At 39.9% G+C, this 17879-nt stretch overlaps 1 protein-coding gene across 1 annotated transcript; it reads left to right on the top strand.

Moving 5' to 3' along the window:
• The first annotated feature begins 300 nt into the window (after nucleotides 1-300).
• 20ALPHA-HSD (placental and ovary 20alpha hydroxysteroid dehydrogenase protein) lies at nucleotides 301-17623 on the top strand. Its single transcript, NM_001167660.1, is given in 9 exon segments — nucleotides 301-416; nucleotides 2781-2948; nucleotides 3782-3898; nucleotides 5428-5505; nucleotides 5920-6042; nucleotides 11574-11683; nucleotides 12837-13002; nucleotides 15535-15617; nucleotides 17482-17623. Coding segments are annotated over 9 exon segments (972 nt in total). The 5' UTR covers nucleotides 301-332; the 3' UTR covers nucleotides 17525-17623.
• The last annotated feature ends 256 nt before the right edge of the window (nucleotides 17624-17879 follow it).

Raw genomic sequence — 17879 nt, forward strand, 5'->3', positions numbered from 1 at the left:
AGCAAATCCCATGAAATAATTTACAATAATGTAAGTGGATCCAGAATTTAAAATTTGCTTATTAAAAAAATAAAGTAAAATTTTCCAAGAAATTAATGGTTTATATCATTGTGCACTGTGAATATTATTCTGATAAAAAAGCAAACAAGTTAAAACCCTTTGTTTATTTCTTACTCCATGGGTATTGGTTTAATCATGCTCCTCCTACAATGTATCTACTAACATTGGATGGTGCAGTTGGGGCGTTACCTTCATATTATTTATAACCTGTGAAGGCAGAAGGAAAAAAAAAAAAAAAAACAGAGTCTGCTTACTCAGAAGAGCAACAGGCAATGGATCCCAAATACCAGAGGGTGAAGCTTAATGATGGCCACTTCATTCCTATCCTGGGATTTGGAACCTATGCCCCTGAGGAGGTAAGAGTAGTGGTTGTGGGTTGACATAAATTCTAGTGGATGTGACGTGAGTAGAAGGGACTTCAGTTGTCAAGCACTGAGTTCCTGTGTGACTCTGGGAGAATCATGTGGTTCTACTAACCAGGCTAGAACCATGCCCTGTGAAAGGGGAGAGAATATCCAGTCTCCACTCTGCATCAGGGTCTGAGGCTGTGCTCACCTGCAGATTACTCTGGATTCCCCTCCAGTTTCCATCTCTCTCCCAGCTTGGCACAAGAGGTGAGACTCAGCTGTCAAGAACACTGACTGTCAGCCACTTTGCTTTGAGGGTGATTGTAATGGCTAGGTTTCTCTATATTTCATTAATTCCAGAACCATTTCCTCCTTCCAAAAAGACATGACCCAGAGAAGTATTAGAGGTAAAAATTCCTAAAGATGAGATGACTTAAAACTAATGGGAGAGAATTGCTTTTCTACTGTGGAATACCTACTAGGTCACAGGGAAGAAACATTTCAATTGTGTTTTGGCCTGTACTTCTGTTTATGTGTGGAAACTTCTTCTAATGGAAAGTTCAGTGCCATTTGAGGAGACAAGTTATAGTCTTATAGGGAAAGCTTTCAATTCTTGGCTTTTGTAATATATTTTTATCTAACTATGGTCTTCAGTGCTTGAGTGTAAGAGGGACAAAGAGGATAATTTACTAGACTGGAATCCAGAAAATTTGCTACCCCTCTTGTCTTTAGAGTATATATTGAATAGTTGTATGGCAAGATTCTGGTCCTTAAACTTTGAATATCACTTCTTTTATGTATGAAACAGAAGGAAATATTCATAAAAAATTTCAAGACAGAAGACAGGACTTTGTGGTACAAACTGGGATGAGGAGAGGGAAGAGTTCAGCTATTACTGAAGCTCACTAATTCATTCCTCAGCACATCCCTGAATGCCCCTGCATTTAAGGAAAGCCAGAACTAGACCCAACAGATGAAAGTTAGACAAGCACCTCCTTGAAAAAGAAAAGATTACAAGTCACATAAAAAGAAGCAAAATATTATTCAGGCTTATAAAAGAAATTATCCATAATTTGCAACAACATGGATGAACTTAGATAACATTAAGCTGAGTAAAATAAGTCAGACGTAAAGAACAAACACTGCATGATCTGTCTATGAGTAGGATCTATAAAAAAAAGTTGAACTCATAGAAGCAGAGAGTAGAATCACAGTGACCAGAAGCTGGGGATGAAGTTGGGGAAAATGGAAAGATGCTGCTCAAATGGTAAAGGCCTTCAGTTGTAAGATAAATAAGTCTGGAGACCTGATGCACAGCACAGTGGCTACTGTTAATAATAATGGGTTATATTCTTGAGATTTGCCAGGAGAGTAGACCTTAAATGTCTCACAAACACCTATAAAAGTTAACTATGTGAGGTGATGGAACTGTTAACCAGCTTGGTTGTTACTGATATCCCTTGATAGCATTACACAGGGAAAGAAAGCAAAAGTGGTAGTCCATCAGTTGTGTCCAGCTCTTTGCAAACCCAAGGACTGTAACCTGGTAACCTCCTCTCTCCATGGGATTTTCCAGACATGAATACTGGAGTGGGTTGCTATTCCCTTCTCTAAGGGATGTTCCTGACCCAGAGATCGAACCCACATCTCCTGCATTGCAGGCAGATTCTTTACCATCTGAGCCACCAGGATAGGCAATTAAAAAATCACTTAGTACACTTTGAATAGGTATAGTTTTTATTTTGTGTATTCTGCATGACTACATTGGTAGATAGAGCACTCTTACAAGATTTCACCTTGTTTCTTGGTGCTTTATATCATGAACCTTTACCCTTGTTGACTTTGCTTAGAATATCTCACTGTATAAATCATATCCATGGCTCAGATGGTAAAGAATTGCTTGCAACTCAGGAGACACAGGTTTGATACCTGTGTCAGGAAGATCCCCTGGAGAAGGGGATCTTCCTTTCTTGCCTGGAGAATTCCATGGACAGAGGAGCCTAGCAGACTACAGTCCATGAAGTCACAAAGAGTCAGACATAACTGAACAACTAACACATTCACTTTTTTCACTTTTATGAGTTCCTCCAGCACATCACTGAACCTGGAAGTGGCCTTTAGGGTCCTCTGATGCCTTTAATCAATCACTGATCACCTGGGATTGAAGACTTCCTGGGTATTCATTTAATAACTTTGCAGGAAATTTCAGGTAAACTATCATGTGTTCAACACCACACATGCAGAACTAACCAAAGGCACAAAGAAACATTAAAGCTTTTGTTTGTTTATTTTTCTTGGGAAAAATCAAAGCTTGTGCATCATCAGTTTCATTATTGTGTGAATATTCAACTACCACATTTGTTGCTTATGTAGGTTCCTAAGAGTGAAGCTCTGGAGATCACCCAATTGGCTATAGAGGTTGGGTTCCGCCATATTGACTGCGCTCATTTGTACCAAAATGAAAGGCAAGTTGGACAAGCCATTCGGAGCAAGATTGCAGATGGCACTGTGAAGAGAGAAGACATATTCTACACTTCAAAGGTTCTGTGTGTGTTGTGTGTGCACATGTGTGCAAGTCATTGTGTGCAGGTGATAATTATGTAGTCAGATAAGTAGCTGTTTGGTGAACACTGCTTATTGGTACAACTTTTTTCACACATACTTGTGTATTAAATCTGGTGTCCAAAAAGAAAGTGAGAGTGATGATGGCTTTCTCATCATTGGTTCAAATTTTAATTTTAAATTAAAGTCACTTTGTTTTTCTGAGCCTAGACCAGAGTAGTGTGATTTAATATGGGCTAATGAATCAGACAGAAATAATTAGATTATAACTTTCCTTATCATCTAGGGAACTTTCTAAATTTTCTTCAAATTCTAAATCTCAGTTCTTCCATCTAAGAGGTGGAAATAGAGGAGCTATTTTTTATTACATAAGATCTAACTAAATGTCTTGAATTATGTTCTGTATGTAATAATATGTTCAAAACACTTCCTACAGTTACATAAACAAAAAGATTCTAATTACTCCTAAGAGGATTTATTCTTTGATACAATTAGATTGACTTTGTGAACTAATTTTAAACTTTATTAAACATAATTCAGATGATGGGTATATTAGTTATTTGATAATGCTTTTTATTTCTTGGATCATTTTCTTCCATTGTGAATGATGTACTAATGATAAATTCAATCAAATAACAAAGTTTACATGGGTTGGTTAGATAAAAAATGGAACTGAAAAAGAAACAGGGTGGTTTTCCTCTCTGATCATCCATTTCTAATCAGGAAAAATCTCTGATTTTTAGATGAAAGCATAAAAACAAAATTACCCACAATGTTAATTTCATGCAGCTTCCTTTCTTTAATCTCTGCAGCTTTGGTCCACTTGCCTTCAACCAGAGTTGGTCCGACCAGCCTTGGAAAAGTCACTGAAAAATCTTCAACTGGACTATGTCGATCTCTACATTATTCATTTTCCACTGGCTCTGAAGGTTGGCAATTTATATGATTCAGATCAGATCAGATCAGGTCACTCAGTCGTGTCCGACTCTTTGCGATTCTCATGAATCGCAGCACGCCAGGCCTCCCTGTCCATCACCAACTCCCGGAGTTCACTGAGACTCACGTCCATGGAGTCAGTGATGCCATCCAGCCATCTCATCCTCTGTCATCCCCTTCTCCTCCTGCCCCCAATCCCTCCCAGCATCAGAGTCTTTTCCAATGAGTCAACTCGATCACAACTATTTTATTTCTTATGTCAGAATGTCTATCATCCTGCATGGATGATTGACTTCAGATTTTTCATAGTAGGATATGCTCTTCACTAGAGTAGAATTCCCAAACATTTATGATTATCTTTTTACTGAGTTTTTTTAAATTTTTAATTTCTTTGTCATTCCTCCCAGAGAAAAAAGCTCAACAATCTCATGTTCTCTGCTAAAAAACTTGAGGGAATAGAAATAGGTGAGTTCTGCACAGTACTGAGTATGACTCCTGAGTCCCTTGGGGATTTTAAGAACACAGAGTTTGGTATAGCCTTGGTGAGCATGACATTGCCTTACACTTGAACAAGATGAGTTTATCTCATCTTTCACCCCTTCAAGTTGAGCAGATTTGATGGTGCTCTCTCTAGGTGAGTCTAAATCTTTACTGGGACTTAGGAGACCTTGTCTACACTGTTGCCTGTCTTCATGATGAGGTCTGTGGACTGCACTTAGCCATTAAGAACTGTATTACTTAGAACTATTTTTAAAAATTATTTATTTATTTTAATTGAAGGTTTATTACTTTATAATATTGTGATGCTTTTGCCATAGCCATAGGTATACATGTGTCCCTCCCATTCTGAACCCCCCTCCCACCTCTCTCCCCAACCTATCCTTCTAGATTGTCTCAGAGTTCTAGGTTGATTTTAAGTTGCACAAATCAACCCAAGCCGAGCCATCCTATCCTATGCAGAAGAGTTTATTGGTTTATGTAGATGGCAAGGCCCAGCTATGGAAGATATCAGGATTTGCAGTACTCTTCAGAAGTGTCTCCTTTTCCCCCATACCACCTAACTTTCCATTATTCTTGGTTGGCTTTATTTTTATATCAACATTTTCCATCAATGGTAAATTAACCTTGATTAGTTCAAGGCTCATGGTCATGAACATTTGAGAGCATATCTGGACCTTTCACATCCCATATCAACCTAAGGAGAGTCTTGGTTCATGTGTCTGCCCTAGGGCTATCAGATGCTCAGAGAGAAAAGAAACTCTATCATATCTAAGTCAAGATTGTAATCTTTATTCTGGAAATAAAGCCATGTAACATTGCCATTCTTTACATCAGTCACAATGAGTCCCCTTTAGGACCTAGGAAAGTTCTATTTATTAAAACATATGGTAAGTGTAAGAGATCTTGAATGTTGTAAACCTATCTTATGGAGGTTAGTGTCCTGGTCGTAGATGTGCCTGGCAGGCTGACTATATGGAGAAATTATTTTGTGACATTTCTAAAATGACTGCTTCTATTCCAGCCAGGAGAGGAACTTTTTCCAAAAGATGAAAATGGAAAAATTATATATGACTCAGTGGATTTCTGTCGCACGTGGGAGGTGAGTCCAGGGAGGAGAGAACCAGGGGAGGAGTCAGGAGAGGGGGAACCTCCTTCATTTCTTCCACCTGTGAGAATGGGCTCTGGACCATCAGAGTCAGCAGTTCATGAATCTAAGGACTGGGATGCTGGGGTTGTGGGGAGGAAACCATTGCTGAAATGCTCACAGAAAAGGACAGAATCTGGGACGGTGAAGCCAGGCATCTGTTTCTTTCCATGTGATAGGTCTTCTCCAGGGTTTTCTAAGGAGGAGATGGTTAATTCTTCTTCTTGTGTCATGACCTTCTTCTCCTTTTTTCTTTCTTAAAATCAATGTCAATTCTTGACATGAGACACTTTTTACAGATTTTTTTCCATCATTTATTCTTGTTCTATCACTCATTTCAAATGACTGCTCACCACCCCTCCTTCCCAGGCCCTGGAGAAGTGTAAGGATGCAGGGCTGACCAAGTCCATCGGGGTGTCCAACTTCAACCACAAGCAGCTGGAGAAGATCCTGAACAAGCCGGGGCTCAAGTACAAGCCCGTCTGTAACCAGGTGAGCAGCTCGGCTCCTCTCCCTCCTGCTCTTCAGAACCTCCTTCTTGGACTTCAGCCTGATGTCTGTCTGTCCTCCCCTCCTGTTCATCCGACCTTTGTGGACAGAGGATTCTAGAGATCAGAGCCCCTGTCTGGATGGTGTAAATAGAACCCAAAAAGGTATCTCTGTCTGATAAAGTCTGGGCGGAAAATCTGCTAAATTGTGATGAGGACAGGGCGAAGGTAATGGAGGTGAAGGGAGTTAGGCTAGTCCCCCAGAACGTAGAGGAAGGAGGTGTTTCCCTGAGCTGAAAGGATCTCCAGAAATCAGATGATAAAAGTGCTTCAGAGGGAACTGTGTACCAGAAGACCATTAAAACATGGAATAGGAAGTAAATAGAGATAAATCAGCTGAGACAAGTGTTAAGAGTTTGTGTGGGGTTTGGCTACCCAAATCCTTAGTCTTGGTGTCTCTGTGCTTATAGGGTTTTCAACAGGAAGCATAGTACAAAAAATTTTACTGGAGGTTATGAAAATCATTCAGGTTATAGAGTGAAATCAGCATTTTACAGTGATACTAACAGTAGATGAAATAGTCAGGAATTAGAGCACACCCTGTGATTTACTCAGTCTTGATCTTTTTCTCCCATTGATGTCTATCATAAAATTAACTGTTTAAATACATTTTTATTTGTTTGATTCTGTACTCTTATATTTTTGTTATATTTTTACTTTATCGCTGTAAGAAAAGTTAAAATGCTTTATTTAAAAACATTTTAAGTATATAACACTGCACAATACAATGTACTTTAAGTTCATTGTATTGTATTGTATAATACAATAACTTTAAGCATAGGGACGATGCTGTACAGTAAGACTCTAGAATTTATTCACCTTGCATAATTGAGACCTTGTACCTATGCATAGGAAATACTGATTTCTCCCTACTCCCCCTGACCCCATGGTAACCATCACATTACTCTTAAATTCTGTGAGTTTGACCAATTTAGATATTAACATCTGTCTTTCTGCAACTGTTGTATTTCATATAACGTAATGTCCACAAGCTCCCCTGGTAGTGCAGTGTAAAGAATCTGCCTACCAATGCAGGAGACTCTGGTTCAATCCCTGGGTTGGTAAGATGCCCTGGAGAAGGAAATGGCAACCCACTCCAGTATTCTTGCCTGGGAAGTCCATGGGGCCACTAAAAAATCAAACATGATTTAATGACTAAACAACAACAATAACGTCTATAAGGTACAACCTGAAGTCAAGGAGTAAGAGTCTTCTACAGAAAAATGTAGCTTGTGAAATTCAGGATAAATATATGTATGTATATATATCAGTTCAGTCACTCAGTCATGTCCGACTCTTTGTGACCCCACGAATCACAGCACACCAGCCTCCCTGTCCATAACTAACTCCCGGAATTCACTCAAACTCATGTCCATCAAGTTGGTGATGCCATCCAGCCATCTCATCCTCTATCGTCCCCTTCTTCTCCTGCCCCCAATCCCTCCCAGCATCGGTATTTTCCAATAAGTCAACTCTTCGCATGAGGTGGCCAAAAAGTACTGGAGTTTAAGCTTTAGCATCAGTCCTTCCAATGAACACCCAGACTGATTTCCTTTAGGATGGACTGGTTGGATCTCCTAGCTGTCCAAGGGACTCTCAAGAGTCTTCTCCAACACTACAGTTCAAAAGCATCAATTCTTCAGCACTCAGCTTTGTTCACAGTCCAACTCTCACATCCATACAGGACCACTGGAAAAACCATAGCCTTGACTAGACGAACCTTTGTTGGCAAAGTAATGTCTCTACTTTTTAACATGCTGCCTAGATTGATCATAACTTTCCTTCCAAGGAGTAAGTGTGTTTTAATTTCATGGCTGCAATCACCATCTGCAGTGATTTCGAAGCCCCAAAAAATAAAGTCTGACACAGTTTCCACTGTTTCCCCATCTATTTCCCATGAAGTGATGGGACCAGATGCCAGGATCATCGTTTTCTGAATGTTGAGCTTTAAGCCAACTTTTTCACTCTCCTCTTTCACCTTCATTAAGAGGCTTTTTAGTTCCTCTTCACTTTCTGTCATAAGGGTGGTGTCATCTGAATGTCTGAGGTTATTGATATTTCTCACAGCAATCTTGATTCCAGCTTGTGCTTCTTCCAGCCCAGAGTTCCTCATGATGTACTCTGTGTATAAGTTAAATAAGCAGGGTGACAATATACAGCCTTGACGTACTCCTTTTCCTATTTGGAACCAGTCTGTTGTTCCATGTCCAGTTCTAACTGTTGCTTCCTGACCTCCATACAGGTTTCTCAAGAGGCAGGTCTGGTGGTCTGATATTCCCAACTCTTTCAGAATCTTCCATAGTTTATTGTGATCCACACAGTCAAAGGCTTTGGCATAGTCAATAAAGCAGAAATAGATGTTTTTCTGGAACTCTCTTGCTTTTTCCATGGTCCATCAGATGTTGGCAATTTGATCTCTGGTTCCTCTGCCTTTTCTAAAACCAGCTTGAACATCAGGAAGTTCACGGTTCATGTACTGCTAAAGCCTGGCTTGGAGAATTTTGAGCATTACTTTACTAGCGTGTGAGATGAGTGCAATTGTGCGGTAGTTTGAGCATTCTTTGGCATTGCCTTTCTTTGAGACTGGAATGAAAACTGACCTTTTCCAGTCCTGTGGCCACTGCTGAGTTTTCCAAATTTGCTGGCATATTGAGTGCAAGCACTTTCACAGCATCATCTTTCAGGATTTGAAAGAGCTCAACTGGAATTCCATCACCTCTACTAGCTTTGTTTGTAGTGATGCTTTCTAAGGCCCACTTGACTTCACATTCCAGGATGTCTGGCTCTAGGTGAGTGATCACACCATCGTGATCATCTGGGTCAGAAGCTCTTTTTTGTACAGTTCTTCTGTGTATTCTTGCCACCTCTTCTTAATATCTTCTGCTTCTGTTAGGTCCATACCATTTCTGTTCTTTATCGAGCCCAACTTTGCATGAAATGTCCCCTTGATATCTCTAATTTTCTTGAAGAGATCTCTAGTCTTTCCCATTCTGTTGTTTTCCTCTATTTCTTTGCACTGATCACTGAGGAAGGCTTTCTTATCTCTCCTTGCTCTTCTTTGGAACTCTGCATTCAGATGCTTATATCTTTCCTTTTCTACATTGCTTTTTGCTTTTCTTCTTTTCACAGCTATTTGTAAGGCCTCCTCAGACAACCATTTTGCTTTTTTGCATTTCTTTTCCATGGGGATGGTCTTGATCCCTGTCTCCTATACAATGTCACGAACCTCTCTCCATAGTTCATCAGGCACTCTGTCTGTCATATCTAGGCCCTTAAATCTATTTCTCACCTCCACTGTATAATCATAAGGGATTTGATTTAGGTCATACCTGAATGATCTTGTCTAATTCAGTGAAACTAAGCCATGCTGTGTGGGACCACCCAGGATGGGTGGGTCATGGTGGAGACGTCTGACAGAATGTGGTCCACTGGAGAAGGGAATGGCAAACCACTTCAGTATTCTTGCCTATAGAACAGTATGAAAAGGCAAAATGATAGGATACTGAAAGAGGAACTCCCCGGGTTAGTAGGTGCCCAATATGCTACTGGACATCAGTGGAGAAATAACTGCAGAAAGAATGAAGGGATGGAGCCAAAGCAAAAACAATACCCAGTGGTGGATGTGACTGGTAATAGAAGCAAGGTCCCTGGAGAAAGGATAGGCTACCCATTCCAATATTCTTGGGCTTCCCTGGTGGCTCAGATGATAAAGAATCTGCCTGCAATGCGGGAGACCTGGGTTTGATCCCTGAGTTGGGAAGATCCCCTGGAGGAGGGCATGGCAACCCACTCCAGTATTCTTGTCTGGAGAATCCCCATGGACAGAGGAGCCTGGCAAGTCACAGTCCATGGGGTCACAAGGGGTTGGACATGACTGCACAACATATATGTATAATTGATATTCTAAATTAAAAAGGCTTCAAAACTATTGTGATTTTAGCATTAATTTTGCCTCCAAGTTCTCATTGTGAAAATTTTCAGATATTAGAAAAGTTAAGAGTACCATCAAGTACGCTCATATTTTCCCTTTTGTATGCAAAATGTTTCACATTTTGCCACATTGGCAGGTGTGTGTGTGTGTGTGTGTGTGTATTTACATGTGTAACATTAGGTTGAACTGATCTCATTGTGGCTCACATGTCACTTTGAGTCATGTATCTCAAGCTTTTTTAACCTGTCATGGTCACTCAATTATATTTTCTAACTATGATATCCAAACAGTTTTTTGACAAATATAATAGATTTATCAGACTATCATCTTGTATTGTTAATTTATTTCTCAATTCCTGTAAATTAACAGATAGTCCTGAACCCCTTACTCATGCTCATAAATTTATACATTTTGGGAATATGTCCTTTACATGCTGTGCCCCTCACATGGCACCCAGCAGGAAGCACATGATAACCAGCTATCCCACTGTGATGATGGTTATTTTGTTCTCCTATTAAAGCTACTGGTAGCTAGATTTTAAATTTGGAAATGTGTATTTCCCATGTTGAAATTGCCTAGTCATCTACTGGATAATAATTGTCCTCAGAGGAATTTCAATTTCCCCCAAGTTTTCATATAATTGTTGAGAATCCATCAATGATGTTCACCTGAATTAATTATTTCGTTGGGACAGTTTTCAATATTTTCAATGTAAGCACTTTTTAATCTTCTTACCTGACATTTTATTGTAAAAATAAAATTCCCTCATTAAGTCAGGATAAAATACACCTATTCCTATAAGACAGAAGGCAATGGCACCCCACTCCAGTTCTCTTTTGTCTGGAAAATCCCATGGACAGCAGAGCCTGGTGGGCTGCTGTCTATGGGGTCCCATAGAGTCGGACACAACTGAAGCAACTTAGCAGCAACAGCAGCAGCAGCAGCAGCATTTCTATGAGACAAATCAAACACTTTCCTTCTTCCCTTTAATTGTCAGTTTCTGAGAAAGGAGTTTTCATAATAATCATCCGTGGAGGGAAACGTTTTTGCTCTTTCTCTCTCAGGGATTTTTGTTGACCCTGTGTGCTATATTTGCTCTCACTCATGATTCCCTTTGGTGTTAAAATGTACTCAGATGTTACCAATGGGAACCCATCAATCTGGTTCTTTTGTCCTGCAGACATTTATTCACGTATCTTGGAGCAAATTCTTGCTTTTTGCAAGAATTGATGTCCAAGACTCAAACAGTTGTTTTCTTGTCCCAGATCTGGAGTTAGGTATGTCACCTGGTAATGTATTTAGAAACTGAGTTCTGCTCCCTGGGGTTGCTTGTTCTCGGGAATGTTATTACTTTTTCTGTTTTTGGGAATAGAGATATAATATGTATTTCTTTTAAAAATTACTTTATATTGATATTTTCAGTTCCAATTTAGTGTTCCATAGTTTATTTTTTCTTTAGATGTTTTAAACTTTTTGCCTTTCTCTGTCATATTGGTATCACCTTCCTATATAACCTGACACTCTTTTATGTTGGCATTCTACAGGTGGAATGTCACCCTTATCTCAATCAGAACAAACTGTTGGAGTTCTGCAAGTCACATGATATTGTTCTTGTTGCCTATGGTGCTCTGGGATCCCAACGATTGAAAAATTGGTAATGAACACTAAGGAAGACAACAGAGTTTACCTAAAATTCAATTTTTCATGGAATATGTTTTTTTATGTTGTACTCAGTGCTCTCAACTGGCAGAGGGTAGAGAGGGAAAATGGAAGAGCCTTCTCTTTTGTCTTCTCATCACCTACCCAATTATTTTTTACATTATATGTGTCTTGTAGATTAATCAATAACAAGTGACTGAATTGAAATCTATATATAATCCCCCAGTTGAAATCTAAGACATAAGCTTAAGTCATGATTTACTTGCTTAGTAACTAATGAACACGTTGCTAGTAAAAGACTCTGAGCTTCCCTTGCTATGCTAAGTCACTTCAGTCGTGTCCGACTCTGTGTGACCCCATAGACGGCAGCCACCAGGCTCCCCCATCCCTGGGATTCTCCAGGCAAGAACACTGGAGTGGGTTGCCATTTCCTTCTCCAATGCATGAAAGTGAAAAGTGAAACCGAAGTTGCTCAGTCGTGTCCAACTCTTAGCGACCCCACGGATTGCAGCCTACCAGGGTCCTCCATCCATGGGATTTTCCAGGCAAAAGTGCTGGAGTGGGGTGCCATTGCCTTCTCCTTACCTTATGCCAAAAGTCAGGATAATAAACCTCCCAGGTCAATGATGATCAAAAAAAATGATAATTTGAACCATTTTTGTAAACATCTGTATAAGTAGTGCACACTGTAAATAGTGATGAAAAGAATAGTTACTATGAGACTACTCAATTTTTATCAATACTGAGAAAGTTAAACAAAAAGTATCCGTCTTTTCCTTCTGCTTTTATGCTCTTGTACTTACTTTGGGGCTATGATTGGAGAGGAAAAACAACCCCTGAAATGTACAAGAACAAAACCACAGCTGTGGAAACATTGATCTCAACTCAGCATACACCCAGGTGACCAGGAGAGCTTTGTAAACACAGATTGGGAGGTGACAGAGTCAAGTTTCTGATTCAGTTTGTCTTCAGCTAAGCCATGGGATTTGTATTTCTAACAAGACTCCAGGTGAAACCAATGCTGCTGGTCCCTGGACCACACTTTGAGAAGCACTGGTCTAGAGTGGACCTACTTGGTCTGTTTGAGAATCCTCTTAGAAACTGAGTACTCACTCTCAGCTCCTCAGGATTTCTTGATTTCCTTCCAGGGTGAACCCGAACTACCCTATTCTTTTGGAGGACCCGGTTCTTTGTGCCATTGCCAAAAAGCACAAGCAGACCCCAGCTCTGGTTGCCCTTCGCTACCAGATACAACGTGGGGTTGTGGTTCTAGCCAAGAGTTACAACAGGAAGCGGATCAAAGAGAACATGCAGGTGATGAGTGGGGCTGTAGGCAGAGGGCTTCTAAGGAATATCCTTCACAAGGGTCATTTTTGTCCAGCTCTCAGATTATTTTTGAGTCAAAATGAGTTACCTGTTCTTTCCTGTGCATGAATGCCATGTGTGTATTGCCAGTGGTTTTCTCCTCCTGATGTGGCAACAGGAGAGGTGACATGGCTGGAGAGGGTTAAGGTTGGACAGAAAATAGAGATTTTAGATCCAGCATTACGTCTGCAACTTATTCTGTCACCTTGTGCAAATGACATCTTATTTTCTTTGTTTTCAATTGACAAAGTTGCATTATGTGATTTTCTTAAATTGTTTAGGCTGCTCTAACAAAATACCACAGATTGAGTGGCTTAGGGAAAAAATTGAACTTTATTCCTCACAGTTCTAAAGCTGAAAGACTGGAGTCAGGGTGCCCGGGTGATCAGGTGAGGGCTCTCCTCCAGGTCACAGGCTTCTCCTTGTACCTTAACATGGTGGAGGGGGCAACAGAGCTCTCTCAAGTCTCTTATATGAATATGATACTGTTCAAATCTCATTCATAAAAGCTCCACTATCATGATATAATCACCCCTCAAAAGCTCCATTTCTAGCACCATCACAGGGCGGGTAAGGTTAACAACATATGAGTTTGGGGACACGCGAGTGAAAGCAGTCATCCTGAACCAATTCATCATATTTTATTTTACATTTCTCTGAATATTAATGTAGTTTCATTTTCATGCATTTCAGTTTCTGCCTTTGTGAAGTTCCTATTTATGACTTTGTACATTTTTATTAGATTATATGTCTTTTTATTTTTATATTATACCATTAGCCATAGCTGTACAGGAAATCTCCCCCATTTAGGGGTTTAAGGCAGAGATCGTTTATGTGTCTCTTGATTCTGTGGTTTCACAATCAACCTGCACTCAGCTAAGCTGTTGTCTTCTTGGCTGAACTCTGTTGGGTATTTGTAGTTCAATGGCACCCCACTTCAGTACTCTTGCCTGGAAAAATCTCATGGATGGAGCAGCCTGGTAGGCTGTAGTCCATGAGGTCGCTAAGAGTCGGACACGACCGAGCAACATCACTTTCACCTTTCACTTTCATGCATTGGAGAAGGAAATGGCAACCCACTCCAGTGTTCTTGCCTGGGGAATCCCAGGGACGGGGAAGCCTGGTGGGCTGCTGTCTATGGGGTTGCACAGAGTCAGACATGACTGAAGCGACTTAGCAGCAGCAGCAGCTGTTCAGTGCAGAGCTGCTTGGCAGTTCTGCTTTAGCAGGTGGATGAGCCTATTGTTAGAGAAGACTGCATGCTTCTCTGTATATATTGTCATATATATTTGGCTAGACTGTTGTCAACCTACTTGGTCTTTATCTCATCACAGCACAATTAACCCCAGTCAGTGAGTGGGAAAAAAATCCTCTTCCTGTCTGGGCTCAGATCTGACTCACCACTTCTGGGAAATATCACTGTCCAGTGGAAGTTACAGGTCAAACTAATTCAAGGGTAAGGGAAATGTTCCCTAATAAACTGGTTTTTTGTTTCCACCCAAATCTCAATCTGTAATACACTTAAACTGATTTTTGAATATGACATGAAAAGGTATATACATATAGTTAAACAGAAATCTATGTGTCAGTATTTTCCCACAGATTTTCACTGTCAACTCTGTCATGTATCAAATGTCCATAAGTACATTTCTGGCCTCTCTCTGTTACTTTATTATAGTGGAAAATAATCTTGTTTTAAATAGCATTCTTTTTTTCCCTTTAAGTATGTCGTCACTGCTCTTGACTAGCTGTTCTTTTATATAAAATTTAGTATCAATCTACCAACTTCCACAAAATAATAACTGTTTAAGACTTTGGTGCACATTGCATTTCTCACTTTGGAGAAAACTGATTTGTATATGAAATTGACATTTCCATTTTGTGACTATGATATGCATTTTTTAATTATTTAAGTATTCTTTAATATTTTAAATGCATCTCATAACTTTGTCACAGAGACATGTACATAATCAATGTTTTAGATTTATTCATAGGTAATGAATAAGTTTGCTATCAGATTCTTGATTAGGTTTTCACAGGGGGATCCTCTTTTCCATACTTGCTTAAGCTCTATGCTGTGTCATATTTTAGGGGATGTTGAGAAGGAAGAAAACAGTCTAGTGTTCGGTCAAGTGCATGTATTTTGTCCAGGTTGTCCAACAGTGTCTTTGTTTGCAAAAAAAGTTGATTTTTTGTTTGCTTTTCTTCTGTCAAAAGAAATTCACGTAGAAAGATAGGGGATTGATGCCTTGCAACCTGTGTGTGTGTGTCTGTCTGAGAACTGGAGCAGAAAAGTAGAAGTTGTAGAAAGGAGAAGTGAGAACTCTGCAGAGGGTCCCAAGTTGTTCACCTGGAAGCTGAAGACAGACACGGCTTCCCTGTCCCCTCTTCTTGTCTCCATCCAGCTGGAAGGTCCTGCAGTCCTCAGGGGGAGGCCAGCTCCTTAGGGGAGAAGTCAATGTGATTCTTCCTTTATTCCAGGTTCTTGACTTTGAATTGACTCCGGAAGACATGAAAGCAATTGATGGCCTCAACAGTAACATACGATATTATGATTTAGTCTTGTAAGTGACTTGTGTATATTTCACACATACACTGTTTTCTGTAGCAGGCAGGTCAGTAGGGGAACTAAGCTTTTTAAAAACTTAATTCTCAGAAGACAATCCTGGTTTCCAGAATAGCTGTCAACCTTGGGCTTCATGCAGACCTCAGACCAAAGGTCCTCCAGGGCTCCATCTCTAACCAACAGAAATGTGAATGGGGAACAGGACAGCCCATAAATAAAATCCCCAGATTTGACATGGTGGTGAATTCACTACTTTGTGCCCCTAATCCCTGTGACTGATGTATCTCCTCTCAGGGCCCAGGAATCCAGTAGACACAGAGGGGACAGTGCCTGCAGCCCGCTATTCTTTTAGGGACCTGTGAACATATTTTATCTTTAAACTTTTTATAAAATTGGGAGGAAATGATTAATAATGACTAATAATGAATCCAGCTTGGACTACATTTGTGTTTATCCTAACACAATTGTAAAATATATTGTTGATATTTTTAATGGAGGAAAGTTTCATGAAAGGCAAAATGCATCAGTACTGAGAGGTCACATGGCCTGGCCTCCACTCCCTTCCCTAAGTGTCTGGTGAATTTTCTCCCTAATGGGCCTTTCTTTACCAAGACACCATCCATTTCTTCCAAATAGATCTCTTCATTGGCCTTTTCCCCCTATTAAAAATCCCATGTCCTCATCCTTATAATCTCACAAAACTGAATTACAAGCTGATCATAAGCTTGACTGACCCTCAAGTGAGTGATGGCTGTGTCTTAGCAGGACACACCCAGGTAAGATCGTCTGGGTCTCTCTGGTTTCTTGAGTCAAGACTCACTCCAGTGTTGCCTTTGTTCATCAGGGATCATCCCCTAGGGAACTCCTAACTCCTTGACTTTGACTTAGTCACTAACATGAAATTCCAGCTGCCTAATTACTGCAGGAGGATGTCAGGATTGAAGAGAAAGAAGGCTAATCAAACAGAGAGATATTAGAAGAGAGTTTAGAGAGAAGGTAATACAAATTATTAGTAAAAGGAAGACTTAGTTTTACATGAAAGATGTCAAAACTTTGTCTCCTGTTTGTAAAGCTATATCATGATTCTGAAAAAGGATATTACAAATGAAAACAAAAAGATGGAAATTTACTTTTCTGTACTCAAAAACTTTTCAGTGTATTTCTCTGTTCACCTTCATCAGGCTGTCTGTGCCTGGACTTTCTCATGTTTGTGGGTTTAAGTCAACAGCATAACTCTTGGCATATGGAATCACTCAGAATGTACTCTTTAATGAAATAAATTGAAAGGAATGAATTTAGGAAGAAAAGTAAAAACATAGGGAAAAAAGGAAAGCAGCAGTAATACTAATTATTAATTAGCCACTGTTTTAATCCTTTGTAAATTAAGAAAATAGTCATCTCACTTTATCGGTATTGTTGCTTGTGCGTCCATGACATCTCAAGAGATCAGAAGGTTCTTAATGGAATGCCTTCTATTTTGAGGGGTGCTCAGTACTTACTTGTTGAATGGATGTGTTAAAAAGATCTGCACAATTGTTACTGAGATCATCATCATCACCACCCAGGACCAAATGTTCCACCTAGGGCTGAAATGACCTTCATGTTTTAGCTGTAGTTCTCAGACCTTCTTATAAACTGTAATTCCAAACAAGGGAAATATCACTGTGATGTTTATATTGCTTGTGACTGTGGGAATCAGACACGCAGGCACTGTTCACACATGGACTGGGTGCCTGGGGTAGAAAGTGGGATGTGGTTGTGGACTGAGATGTTTAGGCTGTCCTGGCTACATCCACAGAGAAGCACTCTCCTTGGCCATGTGATACAGAATTAATAAATTAACATCCCTCCTTCTCTTTCAGCCTTGCTGATCACCCTGACTATCCGTTTTCCGAAGAATACTGATTGTGAGCGATCCATCATGGTTCTATCAGAATTTACTGATTTTTGGGGTGTGGAGAGAGTTGTTATGATTGGTGGAGCTAATTAAAAACTGTGTCTCTAGTTTAAGGCTTCTTGCTTTTTGTGTATGTGAAATAATAAAGACTTCAAAGCGAGGATACTTGGGAAGGGATTAAAAAGCAGAGTTGGAGACTTCCCTGGTGGTCCAGTGGTTAAGAATCCATGCTTCCACTGCAGGGGGCATAGGTTTGATCCCTGGTTGGGTAACTAGATTCCCCAAGCTGAGCTGTGCAACAAAAAAAGAAAAAAATACCACTATATATAAAGTAAGTCTTGCTGCAAAAAATTTGAAGAGTAG

The sequence above is a fragment of the Bos taurus genome, chromosome 13 (assembly GCF_002263795.3).
Source record: "Bos taurus isolate L1 Dominette 01449 registration number 42190680 breed Hereford chromosome 13, ARS-UCD2.0, whole genome shotgun sequence".
NCBI classification, from domain to species: Eukaryota; Metazoa; Chordata; class Mammalia; order Artiodactyla; family Bovidae; genus Bos; species Bos taurus.